This window comes from Pagrus pagrus, assembly GCF_965226575.1.
Source record: "Pagrus pagrus genome assembly, chromosome: 15".
Classification (NCBI taxonomy): domain Eukaryota; kingdom Metazoa; phylum Chordata; class Actinopteri; order Spariformes; family Sparidae; genus Pagrus; species Pagrus pagrus.
Window position 1 is genome coordinate 8,226,796 of NC_140199.1, and position 22,957 is coordinate 8,249,752.

A 22,957-nucleotide genomic window follows, 5' to 3' on the forward strand; every position below is an offset into this window, starting at 1 on the left:
TGGGAGAAATTTCGAGTCAATCGGTCCAAAGACCTGGAAGCTATTGAAAAAATCGGCCGACGTTTTCATGAAAAAGGCGACTTTTTCATTAAAATATTCACCAAAAATACAAATTTCACTAAAATTCAATAAAAACTGCTGGGCTTTCTTTCGGCAGTATGGACAACATTTGTGTTCAATTTCGAGTCAATCGGTCAAAAGACGACCGTAACCCTAACCCTAGCCCCATAACCCTAACCCTAACCCTAACCCTAGCCCCAGCCTTAAGCCAGCCTCATGAAACATTGTCCCTCTCACTAAAATATTCACTCAAAATACAAATTCCACCCGAATCCAATGGGGACTGCTGTGTCTCGTTCAGCCAGTATAGGGCCACATCTGGGAGAAATTTCGAGTCAATCGGTCCAAAGACCTGGAAGCTATTGAAAAAATCGGCCGACGTTTTCATGAAAAAGGCGACTTTTTTCATTAAAATATTCACCAAAAATACTAATTTTACCCGAATCCAATGGGGACTGCTGTGTCTCGTTCAGCCAGTATAGGGCCACATCTGGGAGAAATTTCGAGTCAATCGGTCTGAAGACCTGGAAGCTATTGAAAAAATCGGCCGACGTTTTCATGAAAAAGGCAACTTTTTTCATTAAAATATTCACCAAAAATACAAATTTCACTAAAATTCAATAAAAACTGCTGGGCTTTCTTTCGGCAGTATGGACAACATTTGTGTTCAATTTCGAGTCAATCGGTCAAAAGACGACCGATGCCCTAACCAATGGGGACTGCTGTGTCTCGTTCAGTCAGTATAGGACCACATCTAGCTTCCAGGTCATTTGACCAATTGACTCGAAATCTATCACGAATGTCGTCCTATACTGGTGGAATGAGATACACCTGTTTTTATTAGATTTTAGTGAAATTTGTATTTTTCATGAATATTTCAAAGTTACAATTTTTCATGAAAACATCGGCAGATTTCTTGAATAGCTGTAACCATTCAGCAACAACTACTTAAGACAATGAATGTTGGCAATTTTTTGCAGTGTCTCTTGGATGTTCAGGACAAATTTAAACACGATCCAGTGCAAAATAAGCAATTGGTCAAGTTCAGAATACCCATACAGCAAAGGGCCTCAGGTTGGACTTGAACCAGGGGCCACTGCAGCAAGGACAAGGTGTCTGTATGTGGGACACCCACCCTACCAACTGAGCTAAAGGGCTTCTATTTGTCATGAATATTTTCAAGAAAAGTCACAATTTTTCATGAAAACACAAACTGATTTCTTCAATAGCTTCCAGGTGGTTTGACCGATTGAATCGAAATCATTCACAAATTTTGTCCTATACTGGTGGAATGAGACACCCCACTTTTTATGGGATTCATGCAGAACATTTATTTTTCATGAATTCTTTTAATGAATTATCTAGGTTTTTGATGAAAATCTCAGCATTTTTTTTCAATAGCTTTCATGTCATTTGACCCAGTGACTCAAAACCAATACTGAATTGTATTACTAAATCAGAAACACATTTTTTTATTAGAGGTCTGTCTCATTCAACCAGCATAGGAAGAAATTTTGGTATTCATTTTGAGTCAATGGGTCAAATGACCTGGAAGCTATTGAAAAAAAATGATGATATTTTCACTTAAAATGCACAAAGTTCCACTAAATTCCAATAAAAGGAGGTGCGACTCTTAGGTGTGTGGTAATACAATTTGACGTTTGTCTTGAGTCACCGGGTCACATGACATGGAAGCTATTGGGGAAAAACAAGCCATTATATTTTTTCAAAATAAATACATAACACATTAGCATTCAAAATAAGTGCGCTACATGAAATCAGTTTATCATAATGTTCACTAATATCATCAAGTCAGCATGAAGAAACATTTGTTTTTGTTTAAATTAAACAAACAGTAAGGTAATTTATTGACGGTCATTAAGTCTGGAGGTTCTGGGAGGCGAGCTAACCGTCCTCCTGCTGCCAACTCTGGGTGAAACTGAGACGCCGCTGGTTGTGAGTAAATGTCTGTCGAATATCCAACCTATAACTGACTTCACCTCAGTACTTAACATTTGCCTGGTTGTCATAGATCTGTATCTGCTGTATGAACAGTCAACGGCCATGAGACACAGCTGAAAGCTGTGGAAGAAATCGAACAAGTGGACCTTGATTTACTACTTGAGCTGAAAAGGGAAATCAACCCAGTAAAGTAATAGACCCTTATCATGGGTCATTTTGGGCTGTCAAAGCAGGAAAAGCACACGTGTAACATTAACAACGGCTCTATGATATTTAGTGTCCCAGTAAGCTTGTCAGTGAGTCGACCTGCATGATATCAGAGCCTAGGGACTAGCTCACATAAATGGAATGCAGCCATCATTAATGTTATGAATTCCACTTGTGCTTTTCCTGCTTTGACAAAACAAAGTGTCTGTTGTGGAAAGGGTCTGACGGCAACTATTCTGATAAGTGATTAATCAGTTCTGTCATTTTTAAGGAAATATGCAAAAAAAACTTCACTGCTTCCAGCTTGTCAAATATTGGACAAAGTAAGTCATTTAAGCACATCCACCTGGGTTATGGAAATGGTGATGGGCATTTTACAGTAATGTCTAAGAATTTATTCAGATTCAGCAGATTAGTCGATAATGAAATTTATTTTTAGCTGCAGCCCTACATACCCTCAACTTATTCTGTCAAGAATTGACCTTCAAGCTCAATATCATCATGAATTTTCAACAGGTGTAGCCTTACATGTGTATAAACAGTAAATAAATGTTTTATAGTACACTGTAAGGATTTTTTTCAATTATGTAATCATATCAGAAAATATAATTACAACTTGCTGTCAATGATTAACTCATTTTACACCAGTAATGAAAGATGACTATTGACAAATAATTAATAAACACTTATAAATGCCTACATTAGTGCATGATAAACCATCTTTTAAATGTTAATCTAATTTCTCATAAGTGTTCATTAATGTATGACCTTCAGTTGATCTGCTTGTACTGAAGTGTCACAGATTGTAATTCCACTAGAGGGTGCTATAGAACATGTGATTGAGAAGAGCTTCAAAAACATGAAAATGATTAACTGACTTACTGTGAAAGTAACACATATATAATTCATATTTAAAGACACATATATAGAGCACGATGCTCAAGGGTTTCTACTCTGGAAAAAGTAAAATCATAGCATCAATCGATACATGAAATAACAGAATTTGACAACAGGAAACAGTTTAGTTGGACATTCAAAAAGGTATTCCTTTATTTTTTTTCCTTATTTTGCCTGTTCTTCGCATTACACTCTGTATAGTGAAGTCAGGCCTAAATCCACAAACCATCATAGTCACAACTGCAACTATTGCATAAATACAAAGCAACATACAGGTGATGCTGAAAAATGTGTATGACTCGAGTGAAACACGAAAGAGGTTACAGTACGCAATGGCAAGGAAAAACAAAATGCAAACATTCACAGCAAAAAAAGTAACGACAACTCGTGTTTTTTTTTTCTTCTTTTTCTGTCAGCTTTGGTTTTAAATGTTGCAGTCTCTCACAACGACCTTAATCGAAAACTTAAAGATGGTTTCACATAATGACAACAAACAGGCGTTACAGAGGAAGTGAACGGACGTGTACCATGAGGGTGAACTCCACAACAAAGGCTATAAGGAAACAAGGGGACAAAGAGGAAATGGGTAAACAACAATGAGACAAATGTGACTTCTGGGTTTAATGTGGACATTGAATGCCTCGCACTCCCACACTCACCCGCCCAAATAAACTGAAAAAAGCACCAGATTTTAGGCATCCAGATGAGGTACTAAATCGCACACAACAATGTAAGTAAACTTTTCACTGATGGTCATGATTGGTTCTTTCCTCACAGCAACAGTGTTTCTGTGCAATGTGTCTTCATCAAGATTGAAAGAATAATTAACAAAAACCACAAAAAGGAGAAAAAATATACAGAAAGCTCTTATTATTAGCTCAAATATGTTTCCAAACAATAAATACGTAGAGTAAGTTCAGAGACAACACACACGCGCCCACACACACACACTCACCCACACACAACTTATCATTTCAATCAGTCTGAAAAAAGGTAAACCAAAGATCCAACATGAATGTTTGTGTGCTAAACCTTAATGAGTGTAGATTCAACTTGTAAAGGGTAGAAATCTCCCTTTTCAAGAGCTTCATATATGACCTCAATTCAAGCAATGATACTGTATTTCTATAGAAATGTTTTAATAAATGTGCAGTGCTTATTAATAAGGATTAAAGTCATTTATTATTACACAATCTCTGGTTGTCTAAAGATAACGATATTTATTGGCTTTGTCCCTGCCCATTCAAAAACAAGATGCTAAAGAAGCCAACTCTTATACAACTGGAAAAAACATCAAAAAGATCAATTTGGAAGTGTGCTTTTGTCAGTGCCCACACTGAGCGGATATAAAGTGTTGATTTGAGTCAATGCTGGTATATTTCCTTATACTCTTTTTTTTAAACAACCACATGCATTTACATCTATGGATAAAGATTCCTTTTTTCCTTTACATTTGAAAATCAAAACAAATCGAAAGGTCATTTGCATTCGTAAACCTTTTATTCTCTCCCCGAATCTGTGCTGTGCAGCAGTGGAGTCAGTCTCAGGTCTGTCCGACTTAAGTGTTGGATGTGTTTTAAGTGTTATGTCCGAGTGCCTGCATGTGCTAGAAGAGTAGCAGTGTCTCCTGTCAGAGGTGGAAGGTGAGTGGGGGGCTCGTGGTTCCCTCTCCTCTCCTGAAGGCTTTCACAGTTTGTCCGTGTCAGGAAAGGAAAACAAAAAAAACAAAAAAAAACTGTAAGAGAGGAGTGAGGAGGATTCCTGCCCCCCCGCAGACCGCCTCCCCCACCCCCCGCTTCATTTTTGTCACTCGTCGTCGTCGTCTTCCTCCTCTTCGCCGTCAGATAAAGATGCGCAGGGGCGGATCTGTCGGTAGCCGTCCAGCCACTTCTCCACCATCTGGGTGACGAGCGGGTGGTTGCGGCGACGGGAGCTTTTCTGAAGAGCCACCAGGACTCCGCCCTCTGTCACACAGCAGTCCAACCACTCCCGCAACAGCTTCTCCTGTTGTTCTTCATTACCCATCTGAAGGAGAAACAAACATGGCCATCAGAGGGAGCTGTGCCACTAGTCTAAACTCAGGATATCATATACTTGTGTTGACACAGGCGTGAAACCTCTCTGACATAATGCAACATAATTTGAAAAAGACAAGAACTCTGTAGACACAGTGGGGAAGGTCCTCACCTCCTGTGCTGACAGGAAGTGAATGTGAAGCAGCTTCCTCTCGCTGTCGACCAGCGGCAGGAACGTGACCGTCACGTCGTCGTCTGTGTTGAGGTTGGCGCCCGCGCCCCGATTGTCGAAGCCGTCGTTCTCCATGGCCACCAGTGCTGAGAAGTGGCCCCGCGTGTAGCCCAGAGCGATGGGGCTCTTCCAGCAGAAACTCTGCTCCCATAAAAGGGGCAAGTACACACCTGGAGGATGAGGAGGACAGAGTTTTAATCATTTTACAAGATGAAATACATTTTGTCTTGATGAAAATCTAAATGATCACTTTACTGTCTAAAAACATTTTTAAATGCTGTCTCAATTTTCTGAATAATGGCCTAATTTCAATGTCTGTAAAAACTGTGAATAATTAAGAATTATTTTATCTTGGTTCATCCCTTTCAAAGTGGCATGACTAATATCAGCTTAATTACTGTTAATTAACACTTCAAAAGCATTGTTTTTGCATGAGTTCTGATCAGGTGCAAAGAACCAAAGGAGGGAACTCCTTTGGTTCTTTTAAGTGTAATAAAACAAGCTCTCACAGAGAACAAAAATCTACTTCAACATTGCTGTCATACAATGTAGTACATTACTCATTTCAAGGACAGCATAATTAACCACTGTTGGTGTATTTGACGCTTTGCTGAAGGGAGAAAGGTGTATGTTGTTACTGCCCTTTAGCACCAAACTTCATACACTGGTACTTTTACTTAATATGAGCAGTTTTGTTCCCACTTCAGTAAAACTTTTTTTTTTTACACATGCTGTTTTGATAATGAAGTAGATCGAGGATTACCACTGAATGATACAAATTTTTGGCCAAACCTGAGATGGAAAAAGCAACTGCCTTATGATGTTTCAAGACGATTTGGAGGAAAAAGAAAAAGAAGAAATGCCCAATGATGGAACAAGTATTCTTATCCTTTCCACTAGAAAAGGCATTAATGCCACAGTGTAAACATACTCTATTACACATAAAAGTAAAATCAAAATCCTAATTAGGTAAAAGCTTAAAAGTATTTTATGCCAAATTTGTACATATAGTATTTAGGATTGCAACAGTATGAGATTTTCAATGTATAATAACCATCTCAGAAAATGTTCACAGTATACAGTATTCACAAAGTACAGCTTTTGCACACCTTAAGATCAACAGGTGCGTAGGAGAAGACCGAGGGCCGACAGAATCAGGAAAAAACCCCAATTAATTTTGATGAATTTTGTTATCAAACTTAACTGCAATGAGGTGGACAGTGTACGGGAGTTTTTTTCCCCTGAATTTATACAGTATTACAAAGTGTTATACCAGTAATTATCAGTTATAATGACGCTTAAAGGAATGAAAAAAGGTGAGTATTTTTGGGTTGAAGAAAACAGAAGATAAGATTTATCAGAAGTTAAAACAGAATGACATGCATTCATGTGCTGTTGGAATTAAAAATATAATTTCAACTGAGAAAATTTTGGCACACGAGTTGCTAAGTTGTTATATGATGGTGAAAGATAGCAGACGAAAGTAAAAATCGGGTTGATTGTAAGAAACTTTTACCACAGTCATGTATTATACAGCTACTGTATCGTTTCCTTTGCTCTTCCTTGTCACTCAAATACTGGAAACAGCTGTCAACGTGTTTTTTAAAAGCTCTGAGCGATAAACTGCAAAACAACTTCTTTTTGGCGTCCATGTTGCTCCCACATTTCGACATGACGCACTTGGGAAGATCAATTTCCATAGTCAGGAAATGGGACCGTGCGAGGAGCACGGTCCCATTTCGAGCACGACATACAGGTTATACAAATAACAATGCAGAAAACAGTACAGACTGTATTCATGTCTCGTGTTCCATAAAACACAAAGCAGCTCTCACACACCTCCTGAATACCTCTGTAACTGACACCAGCCTCTGTTTGGCTACTCTCCTCTCCCAGTAACTGCTGTGTTTTTACTGGGTTCACTTGGTCACCACTTTAAGCTGAGCTCTCCACCCCTCTCTATAGGCGCCCATACGCACGCCTCCCTCTGTGTGTTTTACATTAGCTCCTGGCAACAGTAAATCACACATCCTTCAGGCCGGCTTTACCACAAGCAGTTGGCCATTACCGAGCACTTTCATCATCCTCTGTGTAGCATCACTCAGCAGGCAAACTGAATCCAGGCTGTTTTTACTGCTGCCCATAAACGTAGACCCCAACTCTCCACATTGTTTGACTCAGGTCCTGATGGTTTACATATGTCTAAAAAGTATCTGGGTATGTGTATGTTGAACACTTTCCAGCATTACATACACTTCTAAATGTGCTCCTATGGCAGGCGGGGGTGTTGTTGTTATGTTTCTTGTTATTTTGAGTCACACGGTGCTAAAATACCCCTTAAATGAAGGACACTCGACTGATACATGTCGTAAATAGCAATTACTGACACATCAGAGGGGCAGTTATGTCAGCTATGTCAGCTATGCAGACACATGTAGGCTGGAGTTATTTCACAAGGGAAGTCTAGTCCTTCTACGCCCACTGGAATGGAGCTGCACTCAAACAATTTATCATATTCAACCAAAACAACTGAAGTCCAAAACTCTCAACTAAATGCTCACCTTGAAAACGGGTGTACCCGAGTGTTTCGCCACGGAAACTTTTGTAATACTTCACTCCATAGACGATAATGGGCCTACGAAGTATGTGTGCAAGAACAAAAATGTGGGTCTGCTCCAAGCTGGATCCTGGCTGTAAAAGAAAAACACAACATGCAGGGAGAGAGCAGTTAGAAAGAGAGCAATGTCGGTCAAACTACAAAGCAGGGATTCTTGAATACTGTACATTCCCTCCGGTAAATTACCCTAGCATACTCCAAGTGTCAAAACATGAAAAAAACACAATTACAGCGCTCTCACACCCAGATATAATAACAACACACCCACATACTTAGTCTATGAGGTCACGCGGAGCAGCGAGAAGTGCTGATGACAGACAGGATGCACTTTGAGAGGGCATTACAGATTAAGTAAACTGCTGTAAGAGCATTAAAGCTTCTTGCATAATTCATACATCGTCAGTCTGTCACGTTTTAAGCACATCAAGCCTCCTGTCCGCCATAATAATGTGTGTTGTTGCTTTCATGTGGCATGTACCTGACTAGCCAGGGAGAGGATGAAAGCCCAGTCTTCCTGCCACTGTTCCTCCCGCAGGGAAAAGTGCAGGCCGAAGCTCTGGGAATACCACGACTCCCACTCCTTCCAGCGCGTGTAAAACCTGCAGATCATACACACACACACACACACACAAGCTGTTTTTGTTTTTGTCCGTGACATTATTTGACCTCTCTGTGCAGAAAGGCGTGTGACGGCTGTTCACCGCATGCCTCCATCTCTGTCTTGGTTGAAGTTAGATGGCAATTACACATCATATCTAAATAGTAATTGTCTCACTGAAAAAACCCACCAGCTCTTAGAAATAGAAATGAGTCACTCTGGGATGTTGTGTTCATGTAGAATCAGTCTCAGGCCTTCAAGTGTTTCAACACTACGCACTTTGCACTTGACGAAGACTTTATGGATCCCCTCTAAAATGTGTTTCTTCTCCAACTGGTCTAAAGCCCTCTTCAAAGCCTCTCATTTCCCCATCAAATCTCTGATCTGAGCTGGCAATCCAGACTTTGGATTCTGGGTATATATCCCAACCTCTAAACCGCATGTCCCAATTTCCAACACAGTCATGCAATGCTCAAGGAAAACAGAATGTAACTTGAGACTGCTGAATGTCAAGTTCCAGCTGTTTCTGTGTCCTTGACCAAGACACTAACTCAACTGGCTCATATTTTTGTGTAAAACAGTCGTCTAAATGCTTCAAGTATAAAGATAAACACGAAGATATCAGCATGTCACTGGTAGCTTTTCATACTGCTTGCACTGGTGTTTCCTAACTTTTTCATTTGGGTGCACCAGCACATAATCTAAGTGCACCTATAATAATGTAAACATGCTTCCAGTCGTACCGTCTTGTAATATAATTATTATTTTATATGTTTTAGTAGGTGTACACATCATAGCTACAGTAGCCTGCTTTATAAAACCTGATGTGGGTACATTTGTAGGCGTTTTAAAAATGGTGTCATTCAGTCTGCTTAACACAGTTTGCATATGCCTTAGACTGGATGCAAATCAGCATGTCTTACTGTTCACAGGTTGTCTTTGAAAGAACTATAACACACTGTAATGTGGTCTGAAGGCCTCACCAATGAGAACAGTCATGCAGGCTGTCGTGGAGGGTCTTGCGGAGCACCGAGTCCTTGTCGTAGATGCCCCACGTTGCCTGCAGCACTGAGTCGAGGAGGCAGTCGCCGGCCGTGCGGTTCCACAGGGCGTACAGTCGACTGTCCAATCTAGTCCCGAGTTCCAGAGACCAGTTGATGATGGGAGACTCCTCTTCAAGTTCTGAACAAGAGTGGAGGGAACAAGTTGAGTGCTATATCTCTCTGCAAAACCTTTCAGTGGTAACAACTATTTGATCTCAAAGAGAACACATTGTGCTACGAAATGCAACAGTACGGGCGGGTCTAGGTTGATAAAGAAGTCATAGTTAGCTTTTTTCTGAGTTGCATAACAGGTAATGGCATTTAAAAGGACTATTTGTGGAGAATGTTAATGACTACTCACACCTGTCAGAACAGATTTGACAGAACAATGTCTGCAAAGCCCTGCATGTACACCACAAACCCTTATGACTGTGAGAAGTCAGATGACAGCAGGAAACCAGAGATCTTATATAGTATACAAATACCTCTTACTGTGTGTGCTAATATTAATGTACATGCTAACCATAAGTTTTATAGTAGCAAGTAACATGTTGCAAAGTGCACATGAAAGCGTCAACTAAAAATATCACTTAGCATGCAGCTTTGTGTTGCGTAGCTCAGTCTCTTTTAGCTGAATTGCTGTTTTCAGCTGAACAGACAGAACACTGTCTGATCTCGTCTTCTGTGTTTTGCCGATGCAACTGGCCAATCACAGCCCAACATGAAACAAAAAAGCATGTTGTTTATAAAATTCAAGTGGACGTCTGTGATGGCTGAAGCTTTGAAGTCGACGATCGACTGCAGAGTGTAACTGAGTGTACATGGTCAGTTGTATCAGATTTCTCTCCCCTGCCTCTACCATATTTTTGTATCAGTGCTGGAATATTTAAATATATTTACATTCATTTATTAATAGAAGCCTGTTAATGATGTGGCACAACAACCTGAAAAGACATTTTGGAGGGTTGGAGCATTTGAACTGGTGGTGCAATTAGACAAATGGCTCTGTAGTGGGAGAGCACACAGTCTTTTCTCACTGGGACCTTGACCATGAAACTGGTTTATTTATCAGTTGGAGCTTTAAAATTTATAAAAACAAAACCAACAGAACAAGATTGTTGATGGGTTTCTTGATCTTAAAGTACTGAATTATTCTGGATGCAATTACACAAAGCTTCTAGCAGTGATCTTTCCTTTCATTATGCTATATTGCTACTGTGATGGCTTCTCTGCCATGGGTTATTTTCTTGCAAAGAAAGTTGGGGAAGGGTTTTGCAAGGTCAGGTAATCAGGTTTTAAGCAGTGTTAACTGACCTTGTATTAATCCCTTAACCCAGGAAAGGAGACAAAGTTTTCCATTCACTTGAACATTTCATATTTCTGCCAAAACGTGTTACTTATATACAAGCAAACACAACCAGAAAGGACCTTGAAGGTGAAATAAGGGTTTCTGCCGCACTCAACGTGACACATTGGGCTGATTAAACAAGACACACAAAGACACAGTTCACCAAAGAAAGAAAGTGTTTCCAGAAGAGCAATGCCTTTTAAACTTGTGTTTATATGTGTGTGTGGGCTGAGAGGAAGTACAATCATTCAGTTGGGATCAGAGAAATCCCTAAAACTCAATTAGGCTGATTAGGCCAGACGCAACTAGTACACACGACAAGACAGATTGCCAGGCAGAGTGACAGACAGGCAGGAAGGCAGGCAGGCAAAACACTGCATTGGCAAGAGGAAATATACAAGTAATATAACACCGCCAGCAGTCGGCAGCCCTCCCAGTAGAGTATACAGTTTGTGAAGGGGCTCTTTCTGTTTGCCAAGCCACCAAACCATCTTTTTCGTCTTGGATCTGGCTTCTCTCTCTCTCAAAAAAACCCATTTCTGTGCAAGTCATGAAGTTGACTGAGTAAATGTTTCACCTTTTTGTACGTCTCGGTCCAACACCTCGTCGAACAGTTTTTCCTGAACTGCGGGGGGCAAGTCCTCGATGTCTGGAACATAAAAACAAGAAAAGAACTGGGTGACAGAACTCAAAAGAAGGGTGTTACCAGAGGAGACACAAGTGCAGGGAAAGTTAACTCTTAATTTAATTTATATTTTATTTGATGAATGCATTAATCTCGACTTTATCTATAACACTTAACTGAAAGGCTTACTAGAAAATATCTCTGTCGTGGCTCATTTCAACTCAAGCCATCATGTTTTTGTTCTTTCCACAATAGCCACGGGCTTTCACTGCATGCTTGGAGCTCGTGTCAACACAGTAGCGTATTCTTTAGCTAAAATAAATGAATGCATTGACTTTGTGGGACTGAACAGAATAGCTTTCTATAGTGGCCACAAGCCAAGGTCTGCATTGTCCTGAAAACACTGCGCAACAAAAATCCTTAGCTTAGCTACCAGCAACAAACTGAACCATAATAGGTGATCCACACAATAAATTTCAACATTTAGCATTGAATGCATGCAATTTTACAGAAAGACATTGGCAAAAAATGCTAAGTATAGCTTTGTTTTGAATGAGAGACATCCATCATTGGCAGGCTGGTACACTCAGTATGCAAGAACAATGCTCAAACAGTGAGCCAGAGGTAGCCTCCGTCTTCTGGCAGTAGGAGACAGACAACCGTAGCATTATGTCCCCTCAGCATCACAACAACAAGCAATTTCATATGCCACAAGTAAACAAAACAAGCGTTCTATCACACACTTGGCAAGCCAGAGGGGACGGCTAGACTGGGCTTCTTCAGCTACAGTTTCCCTTATAGAAAACCCATACAGTACACTTTGACAGCTACTGGAATCCATGATATGTTATTCAATAATTTGAGAGTGCACAGTTGTTTTTAAAGCCAACTCCCTCGACCAAAAACCTTATATTTTTGCTCATATTTGTTTGTTTGTGTGCTGACCTGCTGGCAGGGTGAAGGTCACCAAGTCAGTTAGGAAATAGCAGGTGAAGTCTCCCTTGCGCTGATGAAGAGAAGCCGCTACCTCTCGACGAATCTGCTCCGTCAGCTCAGGACACACCATGGCCGGGATACACTTGGCTGCCTGTTGGGACACCTGCAGAGAGAAGAGGATAAAGGAAAGGAAGTAAATTTTAAGTATATTAAGAGTTTATGAGACAGAGGCTGAGAATTGAATAGGACTTATTAACAATTACAGAAGATTGTATTCCAAACATAACCACAATAAATAGAATAAAATATAAATAAAAAAATAACTGTAAGAACAGCTCTCAAGTTAGTTTAACTGCATGCTTCGCTCACTTGTATCTTGTGAGTCTGAAACATTACATAATAAGGCAGTATTAGAAGAGGGAGAAGTTGGACAAATTAATGTTTAAAACATAAGAAAGCAGTTAATACCAGAGGTCAGGGAACTGTTCATGATCAGCGGGATGAGTGAAATTATGTAGGGATAGTGAATATTCAGCAGCATAAGCAATTATTTAGCCGAACGGATGTTCTCTACAAGTGAAAACGAAACAGGGAAAACTGCTAAGAACAGTTATAGAAAAACAAAGTTGTAACAGAGTGATAAGCCAGTTTTAAAAAGAAGAAACTAGGGAGGCGACGATATTACGATATAAGATCTGATATGATCAGAAGATATGATCAGCCCAATAATGGGAAATGTATATCTGTTGTCAGTTGACAATGAAATTATCGCTAATAAATAGCAACACAATTGCGATTTGCAACACAGGTTCCACAAGGGCTCAAAGAGGAGAAAAAAAGTTTTAACACAACAAATCTTGTTAGATACATCTCGACCTTTCTTACCCTCAGGTGTGCATAAACTACAAGAGGAACTTCTTTTTTAAAACCTAACACGTGAAATTATCGACCATCTTATCCATACCAACCATAAGACGCACGTAAAATCCATATTATGCATCCCAAAAAGAATCCCTTCCAACCACGACTGCTTTCTGTGGGGAAGGTTTTGGTCGTAGGAATACAAGGCTTGCTTTTTGGCTTAGGTTAGTGATGACTGCTGGACACAAGTTTTGCACATATACAGTCAGAACAATATGGCATATAGTTGAAAGCCTCAATACTTACAAAAGCTGTTACTTTTACATTTTTGACTCTGTGATCCGAGCTAATTTTACTTTCCTTAATCTAATCTAAGTTGCCTCCAAGAGAAGGAAAAGAAATGTCTGTTTGATGTTGGAGCGCTTGTCATCTTTGAAGTGCTTTTGGGGCATGATCCAGCGGTTACTCACTGACCCTCTCTGAAAAGAAACTGGGACAGTGCCAGAGTGTGGGAGGAGAGGTGCGTGTACAGATAATCTGGGATCACAGTGCTGACGGCAAGCAAGCTGCAATCAACCTCAGCAGATGCACACTGCAGACACGCGCGCACACACACACAGACAATAGACACACCAGGGATCAAAAAGCAACAAAAAATGATTACTAACATTAGAGACCAGAATGTGAAATTATTATATCCTCTGTGCACCATGTGTGGCTTAATTCTCTTTCTTTTAAAACTCTTTCCTTTCTATAAAACCTTTGCACTTGTGATTCCTCCTGGCTGATCTCATTGGATGTTGAGATTAACAGACTACACAAGAAAAAAGCACGGTGGCAGTGGTGCCCAGTGGGTTTACACTGGGTGCTCTGGTTTCCCTCACCATCACAACATGCATATTAGGTTAATTCTCCGGTCAGTGCCCTTGAACAAGGCACTGGCTTAGATTTGGAGTTGGTCCCCGGGTGCTGTATGTTGGCTGCACACTGCTCCTCCAGGATGGGTTAAATGCAGAGACCCAGTTTTTACTCTGTTGTACGTTGTATGATTGTATGTGATAAAGATTCTTCTTTAAAAAAGCTGCATCATCTGTGATGCAAAGATTATTATAATTTAAGGATATCATTTCCGATTTTAATGACAGACTTTCTGTTCTCGGACAAACTGGCCAAAGTGGACATTAAATAAGAACTACTAAAACTTAGGAGATAAGTTCAGCCAATTTTATTTTCTCTTGATAGAAGAAACAATTTGTCTGTTTACAATAACTTCCTTGTGTAAAACTCCTAACTCGTGTACCTTACATACAATGTAATTCAATTTTTTCATGGTATAAAGTATTAACATCTCATTTATATAAAATGCATGTTTGAAGATTTCACATAACAACAACAGGTGTTATGGGGCCACAGACTTAAGAAAATGACAGCTTGAGTTTAGCCAAAACTAGCAGTTAGTCCGACTGGTGGCCAGATGTTGCTGTTGTGTAGGCTTGGTTTATCAAAACCACTAGCAAAGCAACACAGTGCATAAAATAAGGAGAGTAGAAATGTCAGAGAGGTTGGACCACCATGTTTAACTATACAGTATATCTTTAAACCTTACAGTTATAGCTGAAAATTACAACCGAAATAAACAAGTTTTCCAATTTCACATATCTCAGTGATGTTAATCAACCACTAATTGTCTAACCGGAAGTGACAGTTGTTGTTAGCACATTTGTTTGTTCCTACAACATGAATGGGTCATGCTTTCTTCAAAGTTCTCTGCAAGTTTAGCTTCATCCAATTTATGTCCTCCAGTAAAGCTTGTAAATTTCACAAAATGTTATACTCAATCTTTTAAACTTTAACCTATTTATAAATACAGGCTGAGTGGGAGCATGAGAAACAAATTTCAGTGTGTACCATGGCTAATGACTGAACATTTACACCTCCATGGTGATCTTTGATTACCAAACATGTAAAGTAAGTGTTTGAAGTGGTCACATAGTGTGTGGTCGCAGTGTAAACAGAATTTCGAGAAAAAATCTCATCATGAGAGAGCTGAGAACAACTGTTGGTTGTCTGTACTGACCTCTGTTAGTAACACAGCCAGCATGTCCTGTCTCTGGAAGCGGATGGCGAGGTGAACCAGTGTGAAACCGTCATCAAATGCTGAGGCCCGATTTAATAGACGCACCTCGTCTGACGTGAGCTGTCGTGCGATGTCACCTCCTGATGACTTGTAGGCCTCTACGGCTGCCAGGTCGCCTTCCACGACGCCTTTCAAGCAAAGAGGGAGAAAGTAAAATGTCAATAAATAAATGAAGTTTTACAGTGATGATTATTTTGATACTTTAAAATAGACATTCACCATAGTAAGAAGTACAGTTTGCACAAAAAGACCATTTTGCATGTTAATCAAAAGTTGACACAAGGTCTCGTTTTTAAAGCGTATTACTTTTTATGGAGACCTTCAAAAACACAATTATCTGCACGAAGATTGCAATTGACCAAAATATTATCCAAAATGTAGAAGCTGCAATTTCCTTTTAAAGGTCAAATGCGTGACAGAACAGCATTATAATAAAGTACTGTGGGGCTGCAGAGATGCCCTGGCCTACAAAACTTGTTATCCGGATGTAAGATAACATGTTTGTTTGGTACAGACCCAAGCAAATGTCACAGCATCACGATTTTAATGTGTTGTGTTTTTTCAGTGGAAATGAAGATTATAATGCAAACATGATCATTCTTCTAATCGTGAATCATATTGCAAACTGAGTATCTGTTAAAATAATTGCAATAATTTTTTACAATATCGTGCAGCCCTTTCATAAATCAAAGGATCTAGCAAGTAAAATGTTTGCATCATGCTGCTTAAAAGACAAATCCAAACAGAAGTTAGTTGTTGATCACTGTTTAAAATCACATCATGCATGTGCAAAATGGATACAAAACTTATCTTCAGAACAACCTTGTGCAGAGGACATTCTGTGCTCAACCAAGAACTATAAAATATTAGAGATCAGAATGTGCTTTATCTCTGTCGCAGCTGTAACAGCTTCGAGATTTCGCTGACTTTGAAGTCAAGGGGAAAAGACAATAGGGGGCCACATTGTAATCTGTCAGTTATTTTTCCCCTCACTCTCATCTCCAGGCTTAGATCTTAGCATGGGGGTTGAAGGATGTGTTTGATCAGACAGATGCAGGTGTTTGCTTTTCTTTACTTTTTTGGCACAAGGTACAAATATTACTGACAGGAGTGATTTATGTCAACCACCAGTCAAACTACACAGAGAGAAAACATGCTAAAGTCTACAGTCATTTGCTTTGATGTTATAATACTTTTCCACACACTGACTACAACTGTGAATGTTTTGTCCATGATGAACTCAAATATATCTGATGCTTAGACCTAACACCATTTTTGGTCTTTTCTGTGTTTTAATGTAGGCAGGAGTGATAAAAGGGTGGGATGGTGTGCATGTAGTGTTGTGTCGTGTACAATAGTGAACAATCCTGAGAGGCTAGAGGATTGGATATTTTTACTCCAAATCCACACACACCAAAAAGTCATCTTAGACAGAAATGTGGATGGTTGTACGATCAGCTCAGCACAAACAAAGTCAGTTACTATGAACAAACCAGCAACACAGTAACATAAGTTATTTGCTGTTGAAGGAGGATAAACTGTTTAGACTAGTGTGTTATTACGACAGAATACAATCAAATCAAACCACAAAGTCGGAATTCATTTCAATGCTACCCAGCTGCACAAAATTTCTCTTTCCATTTCTGGCATACACAGTAAATGCCCATGTAGTATTCTCTCGTACATTTGACAGCATTAAACACTGTTGAGCTTTTGTTCTCACGTCAAAGGACCACACACAATGCTCAGCTGCATAATCTGTGTGTGAGTGAGAGCGAGAGAGACATGGAGTGGGAGGAAGGACTCGGCTGTGCCATGTGGAGCTGGCTAACACTGTGAGAGATGAGGAGAGAAACTGCACAATAGCAGCGCAGTGTGATAGAGAGGGATCACAGCCACTTTCCACAAAACACTCCATTAGTGTGGGCGTGCCTGTAGCCCTGCAGTCAGTACTGTACCCACAGATCCTTAAGGGAACACAAAAGGCGCAAAAAACGCAAAGAGGCGTTAACTTAAAGACAGACTGATGAGACAGAATGGATTAGGCTAATTGATGCTGGTCTTTTTCCTCTGCAAATTCTGTTCTTTTCTTTCAGTAATGTAATGTCAGCTCTATCATACCAAAAAAGAGCATCCATCAGACAAATAATGGTACTTTAATCTTAATAGCTTACTTTAATAAGTCTATTTGTGATTAGTATGTTTGCCTGCTAAACCAGCTACTGCAGAGAATTAGAACCACAATTGTTGTGGTTTATACATGTTAAAAAATTGTACAAAATCCAAAGACTCTTCATTTAAATGCCAAAGAAAAGCACATTTTTAAGTTTAAGAAGCTGGAACCAGCAAATGTTTGACATTTTTGCTTGAAAAATGACTGAAACAATAAATCAAACATCAAAATAGTTAGCAATTTTCATTCAAACTATCGATTCATATTTGCAGCTCTAGTGAGTAAGGCTGACAGATTTTGGCATGTGCATTTTCTTTTAATTTTTTAATTTCTTTTCTGACAGGAGTAACACTGAACATGTCCACCAGTTAGGATTCAAAGTGGCCAACAGAAACAAGGTAAACCACATGCCACAAACCACTACTTATCTTTCACCTCGCCTTTGATTGGTTGGCTTCATTGGTCGCGATCTCTATGCTTGACTTAAACTGTTAACCCACACAGTACCTCTGGTAATGTCTGTTTTCATGCATTTTTTGAGCTGTAGTTTCACTGGTAAACACATCGACCTCTTAGGCCCCTCATCCTGCACCTGTATAACCACACATTTTAGCAAAGTCACTTGAGTTAAGGGACTTGGACTAGGGTCATACACATTGCAGGGGCGAAGGTCATTGCTGTTGCCCAAGATGTATTTATGTTTTACTTCTGTTTGCATGGGTCATGCTATCTTTAGTGCAGCAGGTCCCCTTTGGAAACTAGAGCATCTGTAAGAACTTTGAGGACACTGTTTACACTCACTGATACCCATACATCAATGGCAGGGAACCCTCCCTAGCAACACAGGACAGACTCACTTGCCTCTAAACACAACTGGGTTATGAACTGAACTGAACTCCCTCTATGCCCTGTGAGACTGCAGCTAGGTCACACCTCATTCACTCCTTTGTTATTCCCTTCTCAATTAATACTACTAGGTAGTTTGTTGTATAGTGAGCATTAAAACTGGACATCAAATACTTCACGATCATCACGATCCTGTGTTACAGCTGACAGATGTGGTGTTAGTGTGACTTGCATGTCTGCATCTCAGAAGCAAATGCGTGGGTTTATTGTCAAAGTAGTGTGTAAACTAGGGCTGCACAATTAATTGAAATATTATCTAAATCGTAATATGGCAAAGTGAGTTATCCACGCAAATCTTGTTCTCCAGATGTAAGAACATGTGTTTGTTTGGTACGGACCCCAACAAATGTTACATCATCCAGATTCTAATGTTTTTTTCAGTGAAAATTCAAATTTTGATGCAAATATGATCATCCCCACTATTCCTGAATCAAATTGCTATCATAATATGTCAAAATAGTCACAATATTACTTTTTTTTTGCTATATTGAACAGCCCTAGTGCAAACTATATACAATATGCATCTGTCCACTTGCACTCTGGGAAACTGTAATAAGCATTTTTCCCAACATTGAAAGATGAATCAATTAAGTGAGGAAATAATAGGGGGATACCACTCCTACAGACCTAAAAATCACATCTAATAAATCTCGTGGATAATAGGGAGTGATTTTGGACACAGCTTGGATTTCATTTCCTCTAGCGGACAATGTAGAAAGGGACATTTCCGATCAGATAAGGAAAGCGAACACTTGAATATGCTAGAAGAAATCACAACCATTCACATCAGACAGTCTGACCAGACGAGACTGTGTCCCAAGGGGACAAGCCACAAAGACATGAGGGAATTCACCATGTCACATGCAGTCAGAGACCCGGTGTAGGACCAGAAGCAAACTAACTACGGTGATGTTTCTCTGACATTCAGACCCAATGATTCCTTAGCTTTGAGGAATGTAGCAGCATGAAAAATAATATGACTATTAATCACTACATAGGCTTCACTGGGATATCAAATACATATGTGGCTGTCAAATGTGTGCTGTCAGTGTAACACAGAAGAATTGTCTGTCACAGAGACAGATAGGGAAAAACGACTGGGGGTTGTGTGGGTGTGCAGAAGAAACTCTACATAGCTATGGCGGAGGAAGGAGAAAGAGTAAGATAGTGGTGTATGAGAGACGGGGAAAAAAGCAATCACTAGTTGTTCTTAAAACTTTCATTCTCCCTCCCACTCCACATTCACCAGTCTACAGTGTGGGTGGCCGGACACTCACTCTTTGTGTAGAGAAGTTTTACACTAGCTGAATGCAGGGGGTTTCTGAGAATATACAGTATATCAGCATCAGTAGGAGGCAAACACGAATCATCTGGACTTGGCTATATGAAACGGATTGTAACTAATTACCCTGCAGACTGTAAAACCATACCAAAGTAATCACACAAATTGAGGGAAATCCTATTTCTCTGTCGGCCTGCCTTACATTATTCTGTTGACTCATTGATCACCTCATAACAAAAGACAAGGAGAACAAGTTGAATATACTTCAATAAGGTCTTGTATATGTGAAAACTTACCAACACAGGCATTGAGGAACAGCCAATCAGTCCGTCTCATCCTGTTCTTAATCTGCTTCAGTTTTTTGAAATCCACCTCCAGCTCCTCTTTGCTCCCAATCCCAGCCCCTGATGCCACTTCAATCCTTTGAAAGTCCATGTTCACCTCCGACTCCCGTTTTGAGGTCGGGGGTGACCTCCTCTGGCTGCTGCTACAACCACCCAGCCCCCCTACCACACTCCCAAGTCCTTGTCCGACCACATGCCCGACAACACCCCTCCTGTTGTCCCTGTCCTGTTCATTAAGTTTTGAGGAGGGCTGTTGGCTCTCAGGCTCTGATGCCAGTTCGATGGGCTCAGCTAGCAGACTATTTGGCCTGGGGTGGTCGCAAACCACACACTTGAGTGCCTTGGCCCAGTTCTCATAAGTGCAGGCAGTGCAGGTCCAGTGAAGTGCATGAGTGTTGAGCCTGTTACGGTCATTATATTCCTCACAGGGGTCTGTAGTGGTGGCCGGGGGAGCAGGGCGGCATCCAGAGCCTGAGGTCTGGGGTGATTCTGTGGGGCTGCATGGCTGCTGGGTATGATGTCCTTGATGGGTTGCATGTTGCACATGCTGTTGTTGTTGAGCCTGTTGCCTCTGGCACAGGCACTGGGTACAACGGATGGCCCGAGGCCAGTTCAAGTAGGTGCACATTTGGCATGACCACTTGCTACTAGTCTCAGGTACATCAGCAATGCGGACACGTGGTCGGGCACTGGAGTCTGGGCAAATAAGTAAGCTTGAGCCCCCCTGGGATGGGCTGTTGCTGAGGCCTGCAGGGTCCCATTGGTGCAGACTGGCATCTAGAGCAGGGCTGCTCTTGAAGGGCTCCTCAGTAATGATGGCACCCCCGCTGGGCCTCTGAGCGCGGCACATGGTGCACTTGATGGCTGACGGCCAGTTCTCGTATGTGCAGTATTCACAGGCCCACTTGGCAACCAGCTCGGTCATCGTCGCACCGCCGCTGAGGGAGGCTTCCTGCCGTTCAGAGGGCTTCTCAGCTCGGCAGATCCACTCTTAAGGAGATCACACAGCAAGCAGTGCACTAGGGTACAAAAAGACAGGGCATATTGAATGTTACTACACAAAATCAGGGGAAAAGTTAAAAGTCTGAAACGTTAAATGATTAATAATACATTCTCCATTCAAATGGGCAAATTGTGCTTAACTTTCAAAGTTTTTCAGTTGTAAATTTCTAAATAAAAGGTAAAGCATGCTTTACTACAGCCACCTGTGTCAGTCAGCCTTTGGGTAATTTACTGTAAAACTCCTGCAAAATATACATTGTCTTACACTAAGTGTAGCAAAAATCAAAAGAGAGCAATGTTTGCAGACTCGCAAATAAAACTGCCAGTGGAGTCCAACACTGAACCTCCTTCTATTAAAACCTGACACTGGCTTTAACCACATACAGTAGGTTACATACATCAGGCAAATGTGCCCTACAAACGAGCGGGGTAACAAGAGACAAGGACATATGAAACCAGACACCCAGCAGGGAGGCGCGTGACTGGTTAAGACACTTACTGATGCACTGAAATTGAATTCACCCCAAAGCTAACACATGGGACTGAATGGTCCGAACTACATCAGGACTTTCTTTGTGAGGCACAAGCTATGAAGACAAAGTTAATGTTATCTGGCCGGGGCAGCTCGGAAAGGAGTTGACTGAACTGTGTTTACACCACGCCTCCAAGTTTACCAACACACCGTGAGATACGATCCACCAGAGCAAAGCTAAAAAGGACCTTACCGTGTTTAAACGTACTCAACCTGGTCACTTGTGACTAGCAGTTTGTCTAGTGCATAACGTTAATTTCAATGAAATAAACAAGCCCAGTTTAACTTCAGTGAGCAGTGCATTTAGAGCTACAATTAGTTATCTGACAAAACTAGTTAGCCACCGACGCTAACTACATCTCACGGAGCTAGCTAGCTGTTTATCTGAACATGACAACTAACGTTCGGCTACGTTCGTTCGGTTGCCAGCCAGGAATAACTGCCAAGCTAGCTGGTTGCTCGCTAACGATACGGGATTATGTTTTGCTTCTCTCTGCCAGAGAGGCCCTTATTAACTCCACAAGAAGGTCGGCTAACGTTGAAACCCTTACCTTTGCTTTGCTGTGTTTACACTCCTTCGGTTTCCCAATACAGCCAAAACAAATGGAGCTCCCCCCCACCCCCCGCTCCCAAGACCAGAGAAACCCACTCCAATCCGAACTCAGGCTCCTCTCACTAACCGCATATTTACTTCTTTGGTGCGCCGTTTAGTTGGCAGTTGAAGGTCCATACATACCGCGGAGCAAGAACCCCCCCTAGTCCCGTCCCCCTCGGCCGTCTGCTCGGACGCTTTAAATCATTTTCATCCTCTTCCCGATTTCCAAACACCAAGCTGATGGGTTTTAATGGCGGCACAGGGGAAGGGAAGCAACCGAGGCAGGGCTAAAAAATACACTACGAGGGAGAGCAGAGAGCTCTGGGCCGTGTTACAGTCAGAGGCAGGATCAGGATTTACCACCTGAATCTGCCAACCACGCTGATTGGCTGATTTTTGTGTATCCCTTGACATTGGCCAATCAGATTCTACGTCTCTCGTTCCAACTGTTAAAAGGCTCCGTGAAAAGCAAAACAGGCTCGAATAACACAGTAATAACACCGGCAATTCCGTCTGGACATTACTTTCTTTCAGTCGATGGGCTTAGTCTCTTACAGTTAAAAAGTATGTTTGTTTTTAATTCGT

General features: G+C 40.9%; 1 protein-coding gene across 2 annotated transcripts; it reads right to left on the minus strand.

The window, feature by feature from the left end:
- Window positions 1-3,249: 3,249 nt before the first annotated feature.
- Window positions 3,250-22,744, minus strand: zranb1b (zinc finger, RAN-binding domain containing 1b). Of its 2 annotated transcripts, none has more exons than XM_084374877.1 (10): window positions 22,514-22,744; window positions 20,196-21,262; window positions 15,479-15,666; window positions 12,550-12,703; window positions 11,557-11,628; window positions 9,572-9,770; window positions 8,469-8,589; window positions 7,935-8,064; window positions 5,314-5,543; window positions 3,250-5,151 (listed from the first exon to the last, which is right to left on the minus strand). In XM_084374877.1, the coding sequence occupies exons 2-10, from the start codon at window positions 21,166-21,168 to the stop codon at window positions 4,933-4,935; spliced, it is 2,286 nt and encodes a 761-aa protein (XP_084231003.1). In that variant the 5' UTR covers window positions 21,169-21,262; window positions 22,514-22,744; the 3' UTR covers window positions 3,250-4,932. The 2 variants fall into 2 exon arrangements, with proteins under 2 accessions (XP_084231003.1, XP_084231002.1); XM_084374876.1 differs by having other exon boundaries at window positions 22,329-22,744.
- Between the last annotated feature and the right edge of the window lie 213 nt (window positions 22,745-22,957).

What these genes read in the sequence shown, in the direction of transcription:
- zranb1b (XM_084374877.1), bottom strand. Translation starts at nt 21,168, where the DNA reads ATGACCGAGCTGGTTGCCAAGTGGGCCTGTGAATACTGCACATACGAG. An exon ending in CTGCATGACTGTTCTCATTG is followed by an intron (nt 8,590 to 9,571) that starts GTGAGGCCTTCA and finishes TATGATCTGCAG; the next exon opens with GTTTTACACGCGCTGGAAGG. An exon ending in CGGGTACACCCGTTTTCAAG is followed by an intron (nt 5,544 to 7,934) that starts GTGAGCATTTAG and finishes CTCATCCTCCAG; the next exon opens with GTGTGTACTTGCCCCTTTTA.